At 45.2% G+C, this 24156-nt stretch overlaps 1 protein-coding gene across 1 annotated transcript in view; it reads right to left on the bottom strand.

Moving 5' to 3' along the window:
* The window catches only part of LOC139551877 (ryanodine receptor 1-like), a 65973-nt gene that overhangs the window by 28656 nt on the left and 13161 nt on the right, over positions 1-24156 (bottom strand). Inside the window, exons 16-51 of the mRNA XM_071363224.1 lie at positions 22412-22552; positions 21927-22200; positions 18601-18715; positions 18353-18485; positions 18121-18215; positions 17888-18023; positions 17595-17784; positions 17351-17465; positions 17120-17240; positions 16731-16900; positions 15705-15925; positions 15412-15502; positions 15121-15261; positions 14829-14992; positions 14469-14547; positions 14265-14354; positions 13797-13940; positions 13601-13678; positions 13257-13332; positions 13018-13141; positions 12816-12931; positions 12599-12666; positions 12344-12465; positions 12020-12069; positions 11658-11718; positions 11423-11549; positions 11207-11318; positions 10963-11044; positions 10735-10865; positions 10018-10338; positions 9681-9921; positions 9395-9482; positions 6599-6691; positions 3965-3979; positions 301-471; positions 110-169 (exon numbers count right to left, since the gene is read on the bottom strand). Of these exons, the coding sequence (XP_071219325.1) occupies positions 110-169; positions 301-471; positions 3965-3979; positions 6599-6691; positions 9395-9482; positions 9681-9921; positions 10018-10338; positions 10735-10865; positions 10963-11044; positions 11207-11318; positions 11423-11549; positions 11658-11718; positions 12020-12069; positions 12344-12465; positions 12599-12666; positions 12816-12931; positions 13018-13141; positions 13257-13332; positions 13601-13678; positions 13797-13940; positions 14265-14354; positions 14469-14547; positions 14829-14992; positions 15121-15261; positions 15412-15502; positions 15705-15925; positions 16731-16900; positions 17120-17240; positions 17351-17465; positions 17595-17784; positions 17888-18023; positions 18121-18215; positions 18353-18485; positions 18601-18715; positions 21927-22200; positions 22412-22552 (4556 nt within the window). The remainder of the gene's footprint in view (positions 1-109; positions 170-300; positions 472-3964; positions 3980-6598; positions 6692-9394; positions 9483-9680; positions 9922-10017; positions 10339-10734; positions 10866-10962; positions 11045-11206; positions 11319-11422; positions 11550-11657; positions 11719-12019; positions 12070-12343; positions 12466-12598; positions 12667-12815; positions 12932-13017; positions 13142-13256; positions 13333-13600; positions 13679-13796; positions 13941-14264; positions 14355-14468; positions 14548-14828; positions 14993-15120; positions 15262-15411; positions 15503-15704; positions 15926-16730; positions 16901-17119; positions 17241-17350; positions 17466-17594; positions 17785-17887; positions 18024-18120; positions 18216-18352; positions 18486-18600; positions 18716-21926; positions 22201-22411; positions 22553-24156) is intronic.

Below are 24156 nucleotides of genomic sequence, written 5' to 3'. Positions count from 1 at the left end.
GCAGCCGGAGGAACACACACTGCAGCCGGAAGAACACACAGTGCAGCCGGAGGAACACCACAGGACTTCACCACGTATCACTTTACTGCACCAACCCAGTCCATCTTACCTTGCCTTGAAGATGCAGGTTGTTTTGCAAAAACTCTCTTACTTCCTCATCCGTGTCCCTCTGGAAGAAAAATGTTGTTTAACATTTATTTTGGAACTATTTCTGTGTCTGGATATACAGCCCTATGGGTCTGGCACAAACAACTAGTCATACTACGGCAGAGTTATTTAAGACAGCCGAGGGCAGACTACCAAAGAGTATCGTATCTTGGCCAGGTTGATAAGCTCCTGATCAGCAGGGGAGCACATGTTGAGGCCGATGGGGAGCATCTTTTTCAGGGCAGCCACAATAAGTGACGTCTGCACTGAGTAACGATCTCCCCGTCTTTTCTTCTTGGTACGCTCCACGTCTGAGCCACCAGCCTAAGAACACAAGGAGGGACCAAGCCAAGAACATAAGGAGGGACCAAGGCATCTTCTTCATGCATAAAGCCACAACCAATACATGCATTGAACAACATAGAAATTAACATAGCTTAGTATTGAACAACATATCAATTACCACTGCTTAGCATTGAACAACAAATACATTAACACTGCTTAGCATTGAACAACATATACATTAACACTGCTTAGCATTGAACAACATATACATCAACACTGCCTAGCATTGAACAACATATCAATTAACACTGCTTGGCATTGAACACCATCAATTACCACTGCTTAGCATTGAACCCATGGCACTGATTCGATGGCACAACACTTACAATCACTTACATTTTTCAATAAGAGTCCTGTTCTACCTCTTAACCATGAAAATAATTATTATGAACACTACAATAGAAAAGCAACTACTTCTACATTATACACTCAGTGGACAGTTCATTAGGTACACCCATATAGTACTGGGTCAGACCCCCCCTTTGCCTCCAGAACAGCCTGAATTCTTCAGGGAATGGATTATACAAGGTGTGGTGTTCCTAAGTTGCTCAATTGGTATCAAGGGACCTAACGTGTGCCAGGAAAACATACCCCACATTATTTCACCACCAACCTCTATCGTTAACACCAGGCAGGATGAGGCCATGGACTCATGCTCCTTATGCCAAATCCTGACAGAAACCGGGATTGGTCGGACCAGGCGATCTTTTTCCACTCCTCAATTGTCCAGTGTTGGTGATCTTGTGCCCACTGGAGCCGCTTCTTCTTGTTTTTAGCTGATGGGAGTGGAACCCGGTGTGGTCGTCTGCTGCAATAGCCCTTGCGTGACAAGGACTGATGAGTTGTGCATTCCGAGATGCCATTCTGCACACCAATGTTGTACTGTGCCATTATTTGACTGTTTGTGGCCCGCCTCCTTCAACCTCTCTCATCAACAAGCTGTTTTCGCCCACAGGACTGCCGCTAACTGGATTATTTTCGTTTGTCACACCATTCTTTGTAAACCCTAGACACCGCGTGAAAAGCCCAGGAGGCTGGCCGTTTCTGAGAACGTTCAATCGAACAGTAACTGAATGCCTTGATGCCTGTCTGAGTGTTTTATATAGCAAGCCACGGCCACGAGACTGTAGGAGCCAACCATTTTTGTGAATGAAGTGGTGTACCTAATAAACTGGCTACTGAGTGTATATTTACATTACATTAAATAATCTCCATCACGTGTCAAACACATTCCACGGAGGGCTGAGTGTCTGCTGGTTATCACTCCTCCCTTGTACTTGATCGATGAATTAAGGTCACTGATTAGTAAGGAACTCCCTTCACCTGGTTGTCTAGGTCTTAGTTAAGAACTCCCCTCACCTGGTTGTCTAGGTCTTAGTAAGGAACTCCCCTCACCTGGTTGTCTAGGTCTCAGTTAAGAACTCCCCTCACCTGGTTGTCTAGGTCTTAGTAAGGAACTCCCCTCACCTGGTTGTCTAGGTCTTAGTAAGGAACTCCCCTCACCTGGTTGTCTAGGTCTTAGTAAGGAACTCTCCTCACCTGGTTGTCTAGGTCTTAGTAAGGAACTCTCCTCACCTGGTTGTCTAAGTCTTAATTGAAAGGAAATCCCAAAAACCAGCAGACACTAGGCCATCCATGGAATGAGTTTGACATCCTAGATGTACATGACATCTACACATTGTGCAATGTACTAAAAACCATAATGTGCTCTTGTCACATTATTTCCAGCTTGATACCTGCAATCCAGTGGAAATGTGACCATTGCTTCTCATTTCAATGACCTGTTGAGTTACAATGTGTCCCCGTACCTGTTTACCCAGGCTGTAGCTGTCACAAAATACCATTAATTAACAGTTAACACCCTCTAATATCAAGAGCCATGGACTCCTCTCTGAACCCTTCAGTCTTGGTCAGTTCCTTCACATCATCATATTATTCAGTATTTGCTGCAGGTGGACAGGCAATGTACTGATAAAATAACCAAACTGCCCAGAATCAGGGCTACATCTCACCACCATAATGACCTGTTTCTGAACACTTGGCTGGTAAGGGGAGGGGAATGTGAGAATGTAACACTGTATTGAGGACAGGGGTTGGAGCTGGGGTGGAGGGTGTTGGGGAGGACAACTGAAAGGAATCATTCTAATCTGTAGGACAGGAAATCAGTGAAACTGCAGATAAAAACATGCTTACAAACGCATTCCATTCACATGAAAAATCCTCTTGTACAGTATGTTTCTCAGGTGCATTTGGCACCAGCAGCACTAGGTGAATTCATGTGTTACATGGTTTTGGAAAGTAACAAAGCTCCTGTTGAAAACACACACAACTATTAGTTGTAAGTAGCATCATGTTAATAGGAATCTAGATTCAGATCAAGGTGTTAGCAACCAACTAGCAAATCACACAAGTAAACCAAATGTCCATGGGATATACGCCCCACATGGGATAAGTCCCATCGCCCCTGTGCTCTCCTCCCTCTCTCCTGTCTCGTTTCTGTGATGGAACATTATGGTCTGTTGTCTGCCCTCTCTGACGTCCCCTGCAAGCTTGTATGTAGTGTGTGTGTGTATTTCTCTGTCTCTCTGTCTGTCTGTGTGTGTATGTGTACACGTGTGTGTCATACAGCAGGCTGAGGTTGGCCCAGGGAGTGAAGATAACAGAGGACCAACGCACAGAACAGGAGAGGATGCAAAGCCCTAGAAACAGAGAATGTGTCATGACAATAATAAAAGGAAGGAAAACTCCCACCTAACTAAAATCAACTGGGTGCAAACTCATTGGCAGGATGATGGCACTCTGCTCCCACTGCTGCTTTGGGCAGGCCTGGTGCGGAGCCTAGTGCCAGGAGCCCGACTACTGCAGAGTACTTTCATCAAGCGCCTCCAGACTTCCCCCCCCACTGGCAGGTCTGTGGCCCACTAGTGTTATAACAGTATGGTGCATGTCTGCTTTTTCTATCTGCCCTAGTGTGGAGCACTGTGTCTGTCACTCACACACTCTGTCACACAGGTGTGTTTATTCCTGTAATTCTATGCAGTTCAGCAGTAGAAAATGTGATATTAGTCTTCTAGCTGAGTGTTAATAGTGTCCACAGTGTTGACGATAGTGTAACTGGATCCAAAACGTATCAGTGATGCATGTAAGTCAATCCAGACAAGCTATTGTGCTCTATTTCTGTGTGTCCAGTTCTTTCCCATTGGTGTTGCAGTAAAGTGCAGAACACGTAGCTAGTTACTGAGTGGACATAGACAGCTGCCTCTACATACAAAGTAGAATTGCCACAAGTTGTGTGTGGGTGAATTGGAACGTGCTAGAAATGTGTGTGTGTGTGTGTGTGTGTGTGTGTGTGTGTGTGTGTGTGTGTGTGCGGTGTCCTAGTGTGCCACTGTGCCGGAGGAGTTGATGAAAAGCCCCCCAAAGTGAGGTGCCATGCGGTCAGCACAGCGGTCGTGCAGAAACAAAGTCTAACCTCTGAGTCGTTGCCCTAGAAACCCAGCGTGGACACAGAAAAAGAGGACAAGGGACAGTCAAAGAGAGAACTGTAAACCCTAGAGCTACTCAACCTCTCTACTGACATATACACTGCCTATCTATCTTGTTTGGAGAAGAAGTTTAACCTTTATTTAACTAGGCAAGTCAGTTAAAAACAAATTCTTATTTACAATGACGGTCTACCCCGGACAAACCCGGACGACGCTGGGCCAATTGTGCGCCGCACTATGGGACTCCCAATCACAACCAGATGTGATGCAGCCTGGATTTGAACCAGGTACTGCAGTGATGTCTCTTGCACTGAGATGCAGTGTCTTAGACCACTGCGCCACTCGGGAGTGGATAGACAGGTCAAGGCAGGCATGGAAAACAGGGCACAAAGCCGTCATATCAAAATGACATTAAAAAAAATTACGCTTTCCAATGTACCATACCTGCTGAAGATGTGGGGAAAATACTTGTTTGCCTTTACTTTTCGGCTGTTGTCAGTGAAACAAGATATATACTTAAGTAACAAGATCTTTCATTTCAGAGTCAGATAAACTTGTGGACACCCATAGACCTCCAGTCATTGTGCTAACGCTAGTTAGCATTTGCTTAAACCTATGCAGACATCAAGTACAGTTTTGAAAAAGAACCACCAATTTGTATAGGTAAGATATACTCCACATGGTTAGCTACAATGGGTTAGGAGGATATCCCAAATTAATTGACAACCAAGTATGTAAAATGTTTTTATTTATTTTTTAAAGCAAACGATGCAGGATGTGAGACAAATTGCTGGCTGCATTGTTGCTGTGGTGTAAATGATGACAATGTATGATAGATGTTTCAGTAATTCATAGTCTACCCAAATCTGCTGACATCAGTCTAACATAAGGCTCTCCAACCGTGTTCACGGAAAGCTAAAACCTACAGGATGGTAGCGCTCCAGCAACAGAGTTGGAGAGGCCTGGCTAACATGCCACAACATTTAAACACTGAAGGTACAGTTGAAGTTGGAAGTTTACATACACTTAAGTTGGAGTCATTAAAACTCGTTTTTCAACCACTCCACACATTTCTTGTTAACAAACTATAGTTTTGGTAAGTCGGTTAGGACATCTAATTTGTGCATGATTATTTCACTTATAATTCACTGTATCACAATTCCAGTGGGTCAGAAGTTTACATACACTAAGTTGACTGTGCCTTTAAACAGCTCGGAAAAGTCCAGAAAATTATGTCATGGCTGTAGAACCTTCTGATAGGCTAATTGACATAATTTTAGTGGATTGTGGATGTATTTCAAGGCCTACCTTCAAACTCAGTGCCTATTTGCTTGACATCATGGGACAATCAAAAGAAATCAGCCAAGACCTCAGAAAAATAATTGTAGACCTCCACAAGTCTGGTTCATCCTTGGGAGGGATTTCCAAATGCCTGAAGGTACCACGTTCATCTGTACAAACAATAGTGCGCAAGTATAAACACCATTGGACCACGCAGCCGTCATACTGCTCAGGAAGGAGACGCGTTCTGTCTCCTAGAGATGAACGTACTTTGGTGTGAAAAGGGCAAATCAATCCCAGAACAACAGCAAAGGACCTTGTGAAGATGCTGGAAGAAACAGGTACAAAAGTATCAATATCCACAGTAAAATGAGTCCTAAATCGACATAACCTGAAAGGCTGCTCAGTAAGGAAGAAGCCACTGCTCCAAAGCCGCCATAAAAAAGCCAGACTATGGTTTGCAACTGCACGTGGGGACAAAGATCGTACTTTTTGGAGAAATGTCCTCTGGTCTGATGAAACAAAAATAGAACTGTTTGGCCATCGTTATGTTTGGAGGAAAAAGGGGGAGACTTGCAAACCGAAGAACACCATCCCAACCGTGAAGCACGGGGGTGGCAGCATCATGTTATGGGGGTGCTTTGCTGTAGGAGGGACTGGTGCACACAAAGTAGATGGCATCATGAGGTAGGAAAATTAGGTGGATATATTGATCAACATCTCAAGACATCAGTCAGGAAGTTAAAGCTTGGTCGCAAATGGGTATTTCAAATGGACAATGACCCCAAGCATACTTCCAAAGTTGTGGCAAAATGGCTTAAGGACAACAAAGTCAAGGTATTGGAGTGGCCATCACAAAACCCTGACCTCAATCCTATAGACAATTTGTGGGCAGAACTGAAAAAGTGTGTGTGAGCAAGGAGGCCTACAAACCTGACTCCGTTACACCAGCTCTGTCAGGAGGAATGGGCCAAAATTCACCCAACTTATTGTGGGAAGCTTGTGGAAGGCTACCCAAAACGTTTGACCCATGTTAAACAATTGAAAGGCAATGCTACCAAATACTAATTGAGTGTATGTAAACTTCTGACCCACTAGGAATGTGATGAAAGAAATAAAAGCTGAAATAAATCATTCTCTCTACTATTATTCTGACATTTCACATTCTTAAAATAAAGTGGTGATCCTAACTGACCTAACACAGGGAATTTTTACTAGGATTAAATGTCAGGAATTGTGAAAAACTGAGTTTAAATGTATTTGGCTAAGCTGTATGTAAACTTCCGACTTCAACTGTAAATTAATGACTTTTTAACCCCAGATGGTCTGTATTGGCTCACCGTGCTCATCTTGCTCTTGCTGTCAGCAGTGAGGAAAGACATGTTATTAATCTCATTCATCACCACAAAGTTCTGCTCTTCTCGCTTGAAGTTCTGCAGAGACACAAGATAGAGAGAGAAATGTCATCAGATCAAATCAAATCGAAGTTTATAGGTTGCGTACACAGATTTGACACAGAGAGGTGACATGACATGTTCATCCAGAAGAGGCGCTTCTAGTGGCCGGGGACTTTAATTCAGGCAAACTTAAATCAGTTTTACCACATTTTTACCAGCATGTCACATGTGCAACCAGAGGGTAAAAAATTCTAGACCACCTTTACTCCACACACAGAGATGCATACAAAGCTCTCCCCAGCCCTCCATTTGGCAAATCTGACCATAATTCTATCCTCCTGATTTCTGCTTACAAGCAAAAACGAAAGCAGGAAGTACCAGTGACTCAATACAGAAGTGGTCAGATGACACGGATGCTACGCTACAGGACTGTTTTGCTAGCACAGGCTGGAATATGTTCCGGGATTCATCCAACGGCATTGAAGAGTTTTCCACCTCAGTCATCGGCTTCATCAATAAGTGCATCGATGACGTCATCCCCAAAGTGACTGTACGTACATACCCCAACCAGAAGCCATGGATTACAGGCAACATCTGCATCGAGCTAAAGGCTAGAGCTGCCGCTTTCAAGGAGTGGGACACTAATCCGGACCCTTATAAGAAATCCCGCTATGCCCTCAGACGAACCATCAAACAAGCAAAGCGCCAATACAGGATTAAGATTGAATCCTACTACACCGGCTCTGACGCTCGTCGGATGTGGCAGGGCTTGAAAACTATTACGGACTACAAAGGGAATGCACAAGAGCACCAGCTGTTCTGGATGACTGTGTGATAACGCTATCGGTAGCCGATGTGAGAAAGAACTTTAAACAGGTCAACATTCACAAAGCCGTGGGGCCGGACGGATTTCCAGGACGTGTACTCAAAGCATGCGCGGACCAACTGGCTTTCACGCCCTGATCTGTTTCACCTGTCTTTGTGATTGTCTCCACCCACCTCCAGGTGTCTCCTGTTTTCCCCATTAGTCCCTGGTGTATTTATCCCTGTGTTTCCTGTCTCTCTGTGCCAGTTCATCTTGTTTTGCCAAGTCAACCAGCGTTTCTCCTAGCTCCTATTTTTACCAGTCTGTTTTTTCCTAGCCCTCCTGGTTTTGACCTGTGCCTGTCCTGACACCGAATCCGTCTGCCTGACCACCCTGCCTGTCCTGACCTCGAGCCTGCCAATCCCCTGGTACTGTTTGGACTCTGACCTGGTTTATGAACTATCGCCTGTCCTCGACCTGCATTTTGCCTACCCCAATTGGCATAATAAATATCGGCGCTCAACCATCTGCATCCTGTGTCTGCATTTGGGTCTCGCCTTGTGCCCTTAAACTGGCAAGTGTCTTCACTGACATTTTCAACCTCTCTCTGACCGAATCTGTAATACCTACATGTTTCAAGCAGACCACCAAAGTCGCTGTGGCCAAGGAAGCGAAGGTAACCTGCCTAAATGATTACCGCCCCGTAGCACTCACGTCAGTAGCCATGAAGTGCTTTGAAAGGCTGGTCATGGCTCACATCAACAGCATCCTCCCTGCACACCCTAGACCCACTCCAATTTGCATACTACCCCAACAGATCCACAGATGACGCAATCTCAATTGCACTCCACACTGCCCTTTCCCACCTGGACAAAACGAACACCTATATGAGAATGCTGTTCATTGACTACAGCTCAGCGTTCAACACCATAGTGCCCTCAAAGCTCATCACTAAGCTAAGAACCCTGGGACTAAACACCTCCCTCTGCAACTGGATCCTGGACTTCCTGACGTGCCGCCCCCAGGTGGTAAGGGTAGGTAACAACATGTCTGCCACGCTGATCCTCAACACTGGGGCACATCAGGGGTGTGTACTTAGTCTCCTCCTGTACTCCCTGTTCACCCACGACTGCATGGCCAAATACGACTCCAACACCATCATTAAGTTTGCTAACGACACAACAGTGGTAGGCCTGATCACCAACAGCCTATAGGGAGGAGGTCAGAGAACTGGCAGTGTGGTGCCAGGACAACAACCTCCCCCTTAATGTGAGCAAAACAATGGAGCTGATCGTGGACTACAGGAAAAGGCGGGCCGAGCAGGCCCCCACTAACATCGACAGGGCTGTAGTGGAGCAGGACCTGTATAATAGGCGGTGTCAGAGGAAATCCCATAAAATTGTCAGAGACTCCAGTCACCCAAGTCATAGACTGTTTTCTCTGCTACCACAAGGCAAGCGGTACCGGAGCGGCAAGTCTAGGATCAAAAGGCTCCTTAACAGCTTCTACCCCCAAGCCATAAGACTGCTGAACAGTTAATCAAATGGCTACCAGGACTATTTACATTGCCCCCCCATTTGTTTTGTACACTGCTGCTACTGGCTGTTTACTATCTATGCATAGTCACTTCACCCCTACCTACATGTACAAATTACCTCGACTAACGTGTACCTCCGCACACTGACTCGGTACACCCTGTGTATAGCCTCGTTATTCTTATGTTATTGTGTTACTTTTTATAATTTTTTACTTTAGTTTAATTAGTAAATATTTTCTTAACAATATTTCTTGAACTGCACTGTTGGTTAAGGGCTTGTAAGTAAGCATTTCACTGTAAGGTCTACACTTGTTGTATGTGGCGCATGTGACAAATAAAGTTTGATTTGATTTGATTTGAGAGAAACAGTTGTCACCTTTCAGGGGTTTACACTCACATGAGATTTGGACCAGAATATGAAGACCTCTCCAACCATTCTGAAGAGCTCCTCTGCATCTGGGTCTGGGCATGTCAACCACCTTGCCCTGCAAATGGAGGACATCTCTTTGAGGTACTACTTATGGAGACCATCAATACAACAACAAACATGTATGCAAAGACAACTGGCAGGGGGAATGGTTTCTGACATACAGTACTGTTAGACAGGATACTGGATATGAAAGGGTGTACTACATATCTACAGAAAAAACATGAGCAGCCACTAGTTTGCCTGTGTACTGTACCTGTTATTGTCCACATAGCGGATGAGGAGAGGGTAGAGGGCGTACAGGTCCCTGCAGAGCACAGCAAACTCCTCCCTGATGGTGCCCTCCTCCTCGTCCCCCTCGGCCTTCCCCTCCATACGCAGGTGGTCCTCCTCTGCCACCACCTTCCCTGTCCTCTTCTTCAGCTTCTCCATGGTAGGGATGAAATGGGACTTGAGCATCTCTGGCTTGGCCCTGCTCACAATAGGCTGGGAGAAGACTAGGGATGGAAGAGGAGTGGTGATGGTGAGTTGGCAAGAAAACACACACACACACACAGGTACATTAGACATGTAAAGCATTGTGGCAACCTCACCAGCCAGCCTCTTCATCCAGGAGGCCTCGTCAATTCCCAGGTTGTTGACGACGATCTTCATGATGCTGCCCAGCAGCTGGTTGAGCTGCTCAGAGGTGACGTCGGTGCAGATCTGGCCCTCCAGCTCAGGGAAGTTCTCTACTCCTCTTTCCCACCAGCGGGGCAGGTAGTTACACAGCATGGGCAGAGTTATCTCGATCACATGGGGCATCTCTGTGTAACGGGCACCTGACTCTGCCAAGTCCCCGATCTCTTTCAATAGAACGTCTAGCTCTGGTATGTCCTGGCATAACTCCTGGACCTCATTGGGCAGACCCAGGACTATGGACATCAAGACACAGAGACAGAGAGAGGCCGACAGACAGACAGACAGAGAGAGGCCGACAGACAGACAGACAGACAGAGGCCGACAGACAGACAGAGAGAGGCCGACAGACAGAGAGAGGCCAACAGACAGACGGACGGACGGACGGACGGACGGACAGACAGACAGACAGACAGACAGACAGACAGACAGACAGACAGACAGACAGACAGACAGACAGACAGACAGACAGACAGACAGACAGACAGACAGAAACAGAGAGAGAGAGAGAGAGAGAGAGAGGCAGAGAGAGAGAGGAGAAAAAAAGAGAAGATGAGAGAGAGTGTTGAGGAACTTGAATATAAGTTCTGAGTGGACAGAGAACAAATCACAAGCATTAGCTGGACACTCACTGGCTCTTTCTCTGGGGGTCTTGGTGGTGTAAACAGAGAAGGAGTTGTACTCATTGAGATGGGGCTCCAGGTAGGCCACAGGCATAGCAGCCGCCAGATGGGCCAGACACTCCCCCAGGGCTGGCCTCTGCCTGGACAAGGGAAGACAAGGGCAGTCAAACTCACAGATGATCAGGTTTGTATTGCTGTACTGTTCACAAAGATAAACAGAGCCAGATCCAGACTCACCTCTCCACATGAGGGTTCTTGACAGTACCCAGGGAGTAGATGGCGCACATGATGCGGTAACACGACATCTGGAGGTCATCCACTGACCACCACAAACACACACACACACACACACAAACGCACATGAACACGAACATACACGGTTAACACAGTCCACAAGACATGCACATTTTTCACAATTCTGAGAGTAAGTAAACTGGAATGATGTGTCATCACATGAATGCCGTGATGACACATGACTCACAAATGACATCATCTCCAAACTGGTGCTGAGAGATGTGGTCGAACAGGGAGGTGAGGACTGGGAGCAGAGCAATGGTGGTGTAGTTGATGTTCTGGGACACGCCTTTCACCTGCTGTAGAGGGACCACACAGTAAAACATGGTGAACAAGATTGAAAGACAATACTTCTGGAATAGTTCCATTCCTACCTGTTCTCTTGTAGACACTTTGCTCTTACCTGGTTGCCTTTAGACACCTTTCCCAGTTTGAGGTTCTCCACCATCTTCTCTATATCATCAGCTGCACCCTCAAAGAATGACCTGAGCCCTGCCTTCACGATTTCAGGCCCAGACTTCATCACCGTCCTGAGGAATACAGAGCAGGGAGGGAACAGAGGAAGGCCTGAGATGACACATTTGATCCATTACCGTCGTATTTGGATTGTGAACACATTTCAGAGAAGTGAAGATTACCTTGCGTCGAGAGATCGTGCCAGGATGTGAAGACAGTTGACAATAGCAGGGGCGTCATTTCCTATACAGGATAGACAAAGTCACCTAGATATAATGAAGGCTGGCAACATCAAGATAAATTATTTTGGATTTACAGTACCAGGTAGAAAAACCTTCAATGCAAGTACATTAGTTCAAATGACATCAACTCAAATCAGCATGAGAAGGGGAGAAAGCCAAGCACAGGTAATCAGAGTCAGAGGTGGACGAACAGCGGACAGTGAATAGAGATACAGTGGGGGAGGGTCAAACACAAGTTAGACAGAAACAGAGCAGGAATGACGGGACAGAACTAAATCATCAGGACAAAGACGATTTCTTACCAAAGAGAGAAACTCTGTGTCTCACCAGAGCAGCCATTTTACAGAAGATGCTACAGCGACACCCAATAGAAAGGAGAGAGGAAACGCAGAGGAAGGTAAAGATTGATGAAAGGTAATGAATGATGAAAGGTAATGAATGATGAAAGGTAATGAATGATGAAAGGTAATGAATGATGAAAGGTAAGAGGAAAAATGTGAAATTACAGCACAGGTTCCAAAAGAGAGACTTGACATGATGAGTAGAGATATATGAAAGTGGCGAAAGCCAACTAACTAAACTGAGGTGTAGCAATACACATGTAATACAGTGTGTGACAGAGTTACCTGGCAATCATCTCTTTCTCCTTGTTAGAGGAATGTCCTCCAGTTCCCAGGACTTTGGCCGGTGTGGACAGGAAGTACAGACAGTGGTTTTTAAAGTACTGATTGATCAGGGGCAACAGGATCTGAGACAAACACAGTTCATCATCATCATCATCATATATTCTTATACCCCTGCAGTAAACATTTAACAGCTGGATCAAATGCCATCTCTCCTCCTCTCTAGATAGGCCTGTTTCAAAGTGATTCTGCTCTCACCTTTGCAAAGAATTTGATCTCCTGCTCATGAGGCGACTTCTCCACTCTGCCACTGCTCACCACAGCCTCTGAATGAAACCCACAAGACAACATTATGGAGTATTGTTATCGTGTTAAATGTCAACATTGACTCTACACTGATTCAATCAGTTGCTCAATAACAAAGCACTATTTCATTGGTTATCATCATCCACCCTCCTCCCAGAGCCCACTCTACCAAGATGAGCTATGAACTCCTGGGCGATCTCCATCCACTTTAACAGCTTCTGCAGGAAACCATAAGCAAAGCGCTTCTCGATAGATGAGATGTCTGACTCCATGTCTTTCATCCCCCTGGAGAAAGAATTCAAAAGCATGACTTATCAATACATATTCAGTTGCTTCTTCAACTTGATACCTTCAATGACTTTTCCTTTTACCTGGTGACTGCAAATCCATTGATTTGAAGGAATTTAAGAAGCTCATGAGCCTTTTCCCTGTCTCGTGCCTTTTCCTTTGCTGTCAGGGTGTCATAGGGTACAAGCAAAGGGTGGGAGCCTCCTCCTACACACAGTCAAAACACACACAAAGTTCCCATTAACTTTTTTTTAAAGAAAAAGGTGACTGGCAATTCTGTAGGCAATATCCTCTTTGTTTTCTGAACAGAATGACCTCTGACCTTTGGACTGCAGCTCCATCTTCTTCTTGCGACCCCAGGTATTGTGATAGTTCTCTGCAAGCTGTTCTGCCATGGACTGGGGAAAGGAGAAATTATGAAAACATTGATCACATTACAGTTTGTAAAGTAATTGAGAGGGATGGGTAGCCTAGTGGTTAGAGCATTGGACTAGTAACCAGAAGGTTGCAAGATCGAATCCCTGAGCTGACAAGGTAAAAATCTGTCGTTCTGCCCCTGAACAAGGCAGTTAACCCACTGTTCCTAGGCCGTCACTGAAAATAAGAATTTGTTCTTAACTGACTTGCCTAGTTGAATAAAGATAAAATACTTTAGTGCCATCATACCTGCAGCTCTCTTGACAGAGCCATGTGGGAGATCTCAATCGGTTGGGGACTGTAGCCATGGCTGGGGTCGTATGTTGCCTGAAATACACACATTTATTCATACTGTTTTTATTATCTCTGTCCACAGAGATCCTATTAAATCTCAAATGTAATTTTATGTGTTATTCATCCTTTCCTATCGTCCTTTTCTCTGTACCTGTGCAGTCTGAGAGATTTTCCGAGCCGCCTTCTTTTGCTCAGTCTTGGCTTCCTCTCCTTCCCTCATTTGATCCAGAGTCCACTCCCACGCAATTATAGCCTTCATGGACTCTTTGATGGGCCAACGGTAGATCTCTTTGTCCTACAAGGGAAGAGATCATTACAGACAGAGGGAATCAGAGAGCAGCAATGGTAACAATGGGGGCGGCAGGGTAGCCTAGTGGTTAGAGCGTTGGACTAGTAACCGAAAGGTTACAAGTTCAAATCCCCGAGCTGACAAGGTACAAATCTGTCGTTCTGCCCCTGAACAGGCAGTTAACCCACTGTTCCTAGGCTGTCATTGAAAATAAGAATTTGTTCTTAACTGACTTGCCTAGTTAAATAAAGGTAAAATAAATAAAAAAATCTGTGGTTGTTGACAGAAAAGACTATGCATTGTAAGAAAATGATCAACTGTGCCTCTTACCTTCTCTGAGAATGTTTTGTACGGTCGGAGCATGGGGTGAGTTTTAGAATCTTCATCCAACATCTCTCCATATGTCCAGTTGTTCTGAATCTGCAGGTGAGCATACATACAACATTATTGTTTAAAACACCATACATTGTACAATTTGCTGTACAACTGATACACAAATGTTTATTGTTGCCTTTGGTCGTTTTTTTTACTGACCTTTTCAAAAGCCCACTTGTCATGTGTGTATTCAGCATATTTGTTGATGAAACCATCCAAACTCTCAGGGATGATAGTACTACAACACAAAACATCGACTTGAGTACACCATAGACATAACTTACTACACAGTAGCTAAAAGCAGAGGTACTGCGAAATATTCATGAAAATATCAACACTTTCCATTGATACTGTATCTTATCTAAATTGTTTGTGTTTTCTCAAGGCCTTCCTCCTATCGGTTTACTCTCCCTTCATCTCTCCCTCATCTCACCCCCTCATCTCGCCCTCTCTTCTGTCCATAATTTTCTCTCTCTTTCAATCTCTCTCATCTCACTCTCTCCCATTCAAGGGTCTCACTTTGTGGTCTCCACTGGTTTGGGATCAAAGTTTCCCTCTGCATCCACCGAGACTTTCTTCTCAGTCTTGGAGGAGTAGCTGGCATCTACATAATCTGGAGGAATGGCACCAGAAATGGCACATATGCACGGCATGGCAATTTTGAACAGCTCAGCATCAAATTTCTGAAACCAGAACCAGATGACATAGTGAAATATTTCTACAATGATCTATCAACGTTTTCTTTTTGTATTGGAGCCAAACATTTCCTGGTGACTAAGGTATCTCTGATTGATCAGTGTAATAGTGTAACCTTGTGGGCCAGGGACTCAAAGATGCCCCAGAACAGTTTGCGGGTGAGATGCAGCTCCTCCTCTGATGACACTCCAAAGTTGCCCCAGCCGTTGGGCAGGCAATAGTACTTCCAACAACGCTCATAGTGATTGGTCAAAAGCTGCAGCCAACAAAAGAACATTATGAGATCAGTGAGATGATGCATACTAACATCTGGATGATACGTACATTATCTTGATACGGCTATCTTCATTCCTTTGTTTTGATTCTATAAAGGTTTGATTGTCTAATGTTTAAGTCATGTCCATACCTTAAGTGGCATTTTGGCATATTCATTGAGAATTGGTACATCAAATACCAGCCTTCTCAACAGGTGTTGTAACATGGATGGCCGTAGATTTCTAAGAAATAGACACAAATAAATAAGCGGACGTAAATACATTATCAAGCATGGTTAAACACCTCACTAAAAGTTCACTGTACAAACAGTTTAGGGAAGAGAACATGTCATGTCCAGGAGACATTAAATTATAGAGGACAATTCTACTGACACAATGCAGAAAGATAGACTTCAGATAACAGCTCATGGTAAGTCCAACTCACTTGCACAAAGCCATGAGACACTCCTCAATGACATCTCTCTGGGCCTTAGTGAAGGCTCGTCCGCGGGACAGACGGTAGATGGTGTGCAGCATGGAGTCGATCATGATGGCCCGGTGGTCTGTGCCGGCAAACAGGAAGGCACACTTGGTGATGAGGGGCAGCACGGCCAGAGAGAGGTAGCGGTTCAGAGCCAGGGCCATCTCTGTGGTGCAGAAAGCCGCCTAGTGGGGAGAGATCCATTTAAACCAGGGATGGGCAACTTTGTTGGGCGTGGGGGCCACAAAACAAATTGCAGGTCTGCGTACCCACATCCTTACCCACACAGGCAGTCAAAGCCAGCCCTAGCATTTTTGGGTCACTAAGTGAAATGTTGTTGCCCCCCATTCCCCCACTGGGAAAACATTTTAGAGGCCCCCCCTTTTGAAAGCATTTTTTAGGTTTTAGAGTTAATTTCCTTCAATTCTACACATTTTGCGAAGGGGAAGAGAGAAATGTTTTTTATTTTACAGCTAATTTCCTACAGCTCTGATCGAGAGTGACTAACAAAATCAACGGGGGCCCCCAGGTCAGTAATTCCATCATGATTACTACAAGTTTAGATAGTCTAGCGGCCAGCTAACTTACCAAACTAAACATGTTTTGCTGAGATGAGCTAATTGAGTGACTGCCAGTGACTGACATAACAAGAGAAAAACTGCTGATACACAACCACATTTTGAAATTGCACCTTGTGTATTCTACTATTCTAACTCTCAACAGTAATCCACTGGACTACAAAAGCGGGTCGCCATTTGCCCATCCCTGATTTAAACCGTCATATTCTCTGTGTTCAAAAGACCACACACTAACTCAATTAAAATGTTGAGACACATTTTTAATCAAACAATATGCTGATATGCCAACAAATTAGCTGTAGTTCTGTTTACAGTCAATAAATGCTTAGTGTCTCACTCCTGCATAAGAGCAAGTTATTGCCTTATGCCATGTACAGTATATGAGTAGTGAGATCGAGAGAGGCTGACTCACTGTGTCCAGAGAAGCAGCTGCCCTCATGTCAGGCAGGAAGCCCACCTCCAGCACATGGAGCAGGAAGTCCTGGTTGTCAATACCATACACTCTGTCAAGGAACAGCACCATGGGAGCCTTGTGGTCCGGCACAAAACTGGAAGACATCTTGGGTTCAATGATGCTGTTATCTAGACATCACAAAAGACAGAGGGAAGTTAAAGAGGAGAATAATGCTAGGACTCACATCATATTAACACTTTTGACTACAGATATAATATGGAACATATCACGATCAAACTAAACTAAAACCATTTTTTGTTCTGTTTCATCATCAAGACATCAATACTCCCTTTCCTTGAGCCAACACAACAGTTAATTGAACCCAAATGGTTTCCCCTGTGGCTCACCCTTTCCAAAGTCTGGGATTTGGACAGACAGGGTGATGACTCCCACCAGGTCCTCTATGGGCACCAGGGACCTCAGGATGGCCCTGATCCTCAGAGCCTCACCCTTCCCAGCCTGGATTAACTGGAGGATGAAGAACAAATAGCAATGTCTTAGACTGAAACAGCAGCTAGCTAGCACAATTCCATAAGCCTTGGCTTCTCTCTTAAGGTTTCCCAACGCTCAGTACTCACATGCATCTCTGGAGCGCAGCGTCCCAGCAAGTCAATGAGAGCTGAGTAGAAGGACATGATGGCATTCCCCAGATGCACCTTGTTCTCCTCATGCTGCCCCTCTCCACCAGGGAACCTACCAGGAGAAAGGAAAAATTAATACATGTAGGCCCAAAACCTTTGAAAGGAGAACATGTTCTAATCTACTACACCAGTTAAGACTAGATAGTCAATCATCAGAGTCCCTAAGCGGTTTGGCGCTTACATGCCGGGGAAGCGCCTGTCTTTCTTGACAGTGGGGCCGTCCCTGGCAGGATCCTCAGAGATCTTGATGGCCTCCTCTATAGCATCCAGCAGGCCGTTCCCACCCTCTCCTCTCAGAGCCGGGCCAAAACACTCTGGCCGACGGATCAGAAGACGCACCACCACATTGGCATTCTCCTCTACGCTCTCTCCTATGGGGGACATGGAGCCAAACCACGTTCAGTGATGAAGGACAAACAGAAAGACAATACCAACAGCAGTGTATTCCATTACATGAAGCCAACAAACACAGACCGTTGACAAAGACAGCAAAGCGGAGGAAGTCCAGGTATTTCTCTCCGCCACAAGGGTTCCAGCCAATGTCAGGGTAACCCTTAGCCAGGAGCTGGGGACAGCTCTGAAGCCCACAGCCTGCAAGGTACTTCACCACCTGGGAGGAAAAACACAGGGCAAAAGAGCCAGAAAGAGCGATGACCAATGTGCTGCTGGATCAGAGAATGTTCATGTGGGTGCTGGGGGTGTCCAACCTTCTCCAGGTCTTGTTCCTGTAGCGCCAGAGCCAGCTCATTGTTATCAATACAGGATGCTGCAGCTACGTCTAGAGGGGTGGAGCCACGCATTCCTGAAAGACATCCATGACACGTTCAGTTTCAACACACAGCAAAACGATTCTGCCTTTAGAGGAATTATGTCGACCTTTCTTTCCCATTTATACAAGAATATAAACTTGTATTGGAAGAAGATATCAATGTCCCTCACCAAGGCCGATGCCACTGTTCTGAAGCAGGTAGCTGAGGTGATCGAACATGGAGCGTTGGTTCTGACGACTGATACGACAGAAGTAGCACAGGAAACGACAGCAGTTGGTGACCATACGAGGGAATCTGATCTCCTGCAGAAGAACACATGAAGGGTGAATGCACTGACTACAGTGTAAAAATATGTTACACATTTGAATTTGCAGACAAGCATTGATCCTGTAGTTATGAAGCATATAACCACCTCACCTTGGAGTCGCCACCACCCAGCACGTTGACCATCACCTCCATGACAGTCTCGTGCATGCCCAGCGCTCGCATCAGGTTGGGGTGCTGATAAAACACTTTGTTGCTCATGATGTTCCTGATGGAGAAAGAAGGCTCATGCTGATTCTCAGTTCCTCCAGTATACTAAAGCAATAAGGCCCGTGGGGGTCTGGTATATGGCCAATATACCACAGCTAAAGGATGTTCTTCCGCATGACACAATGCGGAGTGCCTAGATACTTTCAAATAGATCTTTGTTGACTGTTGCTGGGTGTTATCGTCGTCCCTCAGCACCGGCCTGTACCCTACCTGCCCTAAGCTCTCTCCTGGCCCCTTACACTAAGTCTGAATTTGTCCTGCTAGGTGACCTAAACTGGGACATGCTTAAACCACCTGATCAAGTCCTCAAGCAATGGGACTCCCTAAATATTTCTCAGATTATTACCAATCCCACAAGATATGACTCCAAACACCCAGAAAAGGCTACTCTCCACGATGTTATCCTCACAAATAATCCTGATAGGTATCAGTCTGGTGTTTTCTGAAAAGACCTTAGTGATCACTGTTTTACAGCCTGTGTTCGTAATGGCTGCTCAGTGAAACGACCAGTCCTGATTTGTCATAGACGCTTGCTAAAAAACTTTAATGAGCAAGCCTTCCTTCATGACCTGGCCTCTGTATAATGGTATAGAATCATCTCTGTCGATGATGCTTGGATGATGCTTGGATATTTTCAGTGATATTGTTGACAAACATGCCCCCATAAAGAAAATGAGAATTAAAAACAGGTTCAGCCCCTGGTTCGACAGTGATCTTGCAGAGTTACTCCACCTCAAGAATTCCATTTGTCGAAAGGCTCGGCACATGCATACTCAGGCTGACTGGCTCTCGTTCAGGCAAATGAGAAATAAGTGCACTCAGGCTATCCGGTCAAAGTTAGTTACTTTAAGGAGCAGTTCTCTCTCTCTGGGTCTAAACCCCAAGCAGTTCTGGAAAATGGTTAATGACCTGGAGAATGAAGCCTCCTCCTCACAGCTGCCCATGTCCCTTAAAGTTGATGATGTGGTTGTTAGTGACAAGAAGTACATGGCTGAGCTTTTTAAATCACCACTTCATTAAGTCTGGATTCCTATTTGACACAGCCATGCCTCCTTGCCTGTCCAACATTTCCTCATCTCCCAGCCCTTCTAATGCGACTAGCCCTGATACTCCTCCCTCTTTTCCCCTCTGCTACAAAGTTTCTCCCTGCAGGTGGTCACTGAATCCAAGGTAGTAATGGAGCTCCTTAAACTTGACACTAAAAAACCATCTGGATCAGATGGTTCAGACACTTTCTTCTTTAAGGTTGCTGCCCCTATAATCGCCAAACCTATCTCCGACCTCATTAACCTGTCTCTCCTCTCTGGGGAGGTTCCCATTGCTTGGAAGGCAGCCTCGGTTTGTCCTTTATTTAAAAGGGGAGATCAAGCTGATCCTAACTGTTATAGGCCTATTTCTATTTTGCCCTGTTTTTCAAAAGTGTTGGAAAAATGTTTCAATAATCAACTGACTGGCTTTCTTGATGTCTGTAGTATTCTCTCTGGTATGCAATCTGGTTTCCGCTCAGATTATGGATGTGTCACTGCAACCTTAAAGGTACTAAATGATGTCACTACTGCCCTTGATTCTAAGCAATGTTGTGCTGCTATTTTTATCGACTTGGCCAAAGCTTTTGATACGGTAGACCATTCCATTCTTGTTGGCCGGCTAAGGAGTATTAGTGTCTCTGAGGGGTCTTTGGCCTGGTTTGCTAACTACCTCTCTCAAAGAGTGAAGTGTATAAAGTCAGAACATTCGCTGTCTCAGGCACTGCCTGTCACCAAGGGTGTACCCCAAGGCTCGATCCTAGGCCCCAACCTCTTCTGAATTTACATCAACAACATCGCTCAGGCAGTAGGAAGCTCTGTCATCCATTTATATGCAGATGATACAGTCTCAGCTGGCCCCTCCCCGGATTTTGTGTTAAACGCTCTACAACAAAGCTTTCTTAGTGTCCAACAATCTTTCTCTGCCCTTAACCTTGTTCTGAAAACCTCCAAAACAAAGGTCATGTGGTCTGGTAAGAAGAATGCCCCTCTCCCCACAGGTGTGATTAGTACCTCTGAGGGTTTAGAGCTTGAGGTAGTCACCTCAAGTATGGCTAGATGGTACACTGTCCTTATCTCAGCACTTATCTCAGCACATATCAAAGCTGCAGGCTAAAATTAAATGTAGACTTTGTTTCCTCTATTGTAATCGCTCCTCTTTCACCCCAGCTGCCAAACTAAGTCTGATTCAGCTGACCATCCTACCCATGCTAGATTACGGAGACGTAATTTATAGATTAGCAGGTAAGGTTGCTCTTGAGCGAGATGTTCTTTACCATTCGGCCATCAGATTTGCCACCAATGCTCCTTATAGGACACATCACTGCAGTCTATACTCTTCTATAAACTGGTCATCTCTGTATACCCGTCTCAAGACCCACTGGTTGATGCTTATTTATAAACCCTCTTAGGCCTCACTCCCCCCTATCTGAAACATCTACTGCAGCCCTCGTCCTCCACATACAACACCCGTTCTGCCAGTCACATTCTGTTAAAGGTCCCCAAAGCACACACATCCCTGGGTCACTCGTCATTTCTGTTCGCTGCAGCTAGAGACTGGAACGAGCTGCAACAAACACTCAAACTGGACAGTTTTAGCTCAATCTCTTCATTCAAAGACTCAATCATGGACACTCTTACTCACAGTTGTGGCTGCTTTGCGTGATATATTGTTGTCTCTACCTTCTTGCCCTTTGTGCTGTTGTCTGTGCCCAATAACGTTTGTACCCTGTTTTGTGCTGCTACCATGTTGTGCTGCTGCCATGTTGTGTTGCTACCATGTTGTGTTGCTACCATGCTGTTGTCGTCATGTGTTTCTGCCATGCTATGTTGTTGTCTTAGGTCTCTCTTTATGTAGTGTTGTCTCTGTTGTCGTGATGTGTGTTTTGTCCTATATTTTTATTTAATTTATTTAAATTTTTAATCCCAGCCCCCGTCCTCCAAGGAAAACTTTTGCCTTTTGGTAGGCCATCATTGACTTGCCTAGTTAAATAAAGGTTCAATAAGTAAAATGAGCCCTTAGCCGTGGTATATTGGCCATACACCACACACCCCAGAGGTGCCTTATTGCTATTATAAACTGGTTACCAACGTAATTAGAACAGTAAAAAAAAGCATTCAGAGCTAGAACCACCCAGTTTATAATGTCTTCTTTGTATCTTTCTAACTGTTCTCTGTACTGACCCGATGCTCTGGATCAGGAGCCACTCCTCCTCGGGGCCCATCTGGACGATGAGCAGCGAGCGGATCTGTCCCAGGCACTCCAGCAGGTCCATGGTATCCTTTATGGAGATGGCGTTGATGGTGTAGGCCTTGGGCAGGGCCCGGATCAACTCCCCCAGCCCGTCATACTGACGGTGCAGCAGGCTGAACATCAGACGCACCAGCTCAGGGTTCTGGATAAATGACTCCTGGGCCCAGTGGACCATGGTGTGGGAGATCAGCTCCTGGAGGGTGCCTGGTGGGGTGGTTATGGAGGAGGGACATCAGTTAATTGATCGATTGTCTGTTTTTTGTTGTGTTAGTGATAAAATCATTGTAACCTGAAAATAATTGATTGCTGAAACCGAATAAAACTATCCCATGGCAACTAGACTGAGATTGATGGTACATTTTTGGCTTGATTTTACCGTTTTTCACTGGGACAGCTGATAGAGAGTGAGACTCACTGGGTTTGTTCTCCTCCTCAGGTTCCTCCTCCTCTACCTTCTTCTTACGGAGGTGCCTCAACTTGTCCAGCATTCGGAGGAGTCGTCCTTTGAAAGACGTATCCAACTTCTCCTCTACCTCTTCCTCTTCGATATGTACACCTGACGTGACATCAGGGGTGATAAATCATTGACATTAGCTGAAAACTTTTCATCTCAACTATTGGCCCTCTTTGATATACAGTGGGGAGAACAAGTATTTGATACACTGCCGATTTTGCAGGTTTTCCTACTTACAAAGCATGTAGAGGTCTGTAATTTTTATCATAGGTACACTTCAACTGTGAGAGACGGAATCTAAAACAAAAATCCAGAAAATCACATTGTATGATTTTTAAGTAATTAATTTGCATTTTATTGCATGACATAAGTATTTGATCACCTACCAACCAGTAAGAATTCCGGCTCTCACAGACCTGTTAGGTTTTCTTTAAGAAGCCCTCCTGTTCTCCACTCATTACCTGTATTAACTGCACCTGTTTGAACTCGTTACCTGTATAAAAGACACCTGTCCACACACTCAATCAAACAGACTCCAACATCTCCACAATGGCCAAGACCAGAGAGCTGTGTAAGGACATCAGGGATAAAATTGTAGACCTGCACAAGGCTGGGATGGGCTACAGGACAATAGGCAAGCAGCTTGGTGAGAAGGCAACAACTGTTGGCGCAATTATTAGAAAATGGAAGAAGTTCAAGATGACGGTCAATCACCCTCGGCCTGGGGCTCCATGCAAGATCTCACCTCGTGGGGCATCAATGATCATGAGGAAGGTGAGGGATCAGCCCAGAACTACACGGCAGTACCTGGTCAATGACCTGAAGAGAGCTGGGACCACAGTCTCAAAGAAAACCATTAGTAACACACCACGCCGTCATGGATTAAAATCCTGCAGCGCACGCAAGGTCCCCCTGCTCAAGCCAGCGCATGTCCAGGCCCGTCTGAAGTTTGCCAATGACCATCTGGATGATCCAGAGGAGGAATGGGAGAAGGTCATGTGGTCTGATGAGACAAAAATAGAGCTTTTTGGTCTAAACTCCACTCGCCATGTTTGGAGGAAGAAGAAGGATGAGTACAACCCCAAGAACACCATCCCAACCGTGAAGCATGGAGGTGGAAACATCATTTTTTGGGGATGCTTTTCTGCAAAGGGGACAGGATGACTGCACCGTATTGAGGGGAGGATGGATGGGGCCATGTATCACGAGATCTTGGCCAACAACCTCCTTCCCTCAGTAAGAGCATTGAAGATGGGTCGTGGCTGGGTCTTCCAGCATGACAACGACCTGAAAGACACAGCCAGGGCAACTAAGAAGTGGCTCCGTAAGAAGCATCTCAAGGTCCTGGAGTGGCCTAGCCAGTCTCCAGACCTGAACCCAATAGAAAATCTTTGGAGGGAGCTGAAAGTCCGTATTGCCCAGCGACAGCCCCGAAACCTGAAGGATCTGGAGAAGGTCTGTATGGAGGAGTGGGCCAAAATCCCTGCTGCAGTGTGTGCAAACCTGGTCAAGAACTACAGGAAACGTATGATCTCTGTAATTGCAAACAAAGGTTTCTGTACCAAATATTAAGTTCTGCTTTTCTGATGTATCAAATACTTATGTCATGCAATAAAATGCAAATTAATTACTTACAAATCATACAATGTGATTTTCTGGATTTTTGTTTTAGATTCCGTCTCTCACAGTTGAAGTGTACCTATGAT

This window comes from Salvelinus alpinus, chromosome 24 (genome assembly GCF_045679555.1).
Source record: "Salvelinus alpinus chromosome 24, SLU_Salpinus.1, whole genome shotgun sequence".
Lineage (NCBI taxonomy): Eukaryota > Metazoa > Chordata > Actinopteri > Salmoniformes > Salmonidae > Salvelinus > Salvelinus alpinus.
This window is presented reverse-complemented; position numbering and strand designations above follow the sequence as displayed.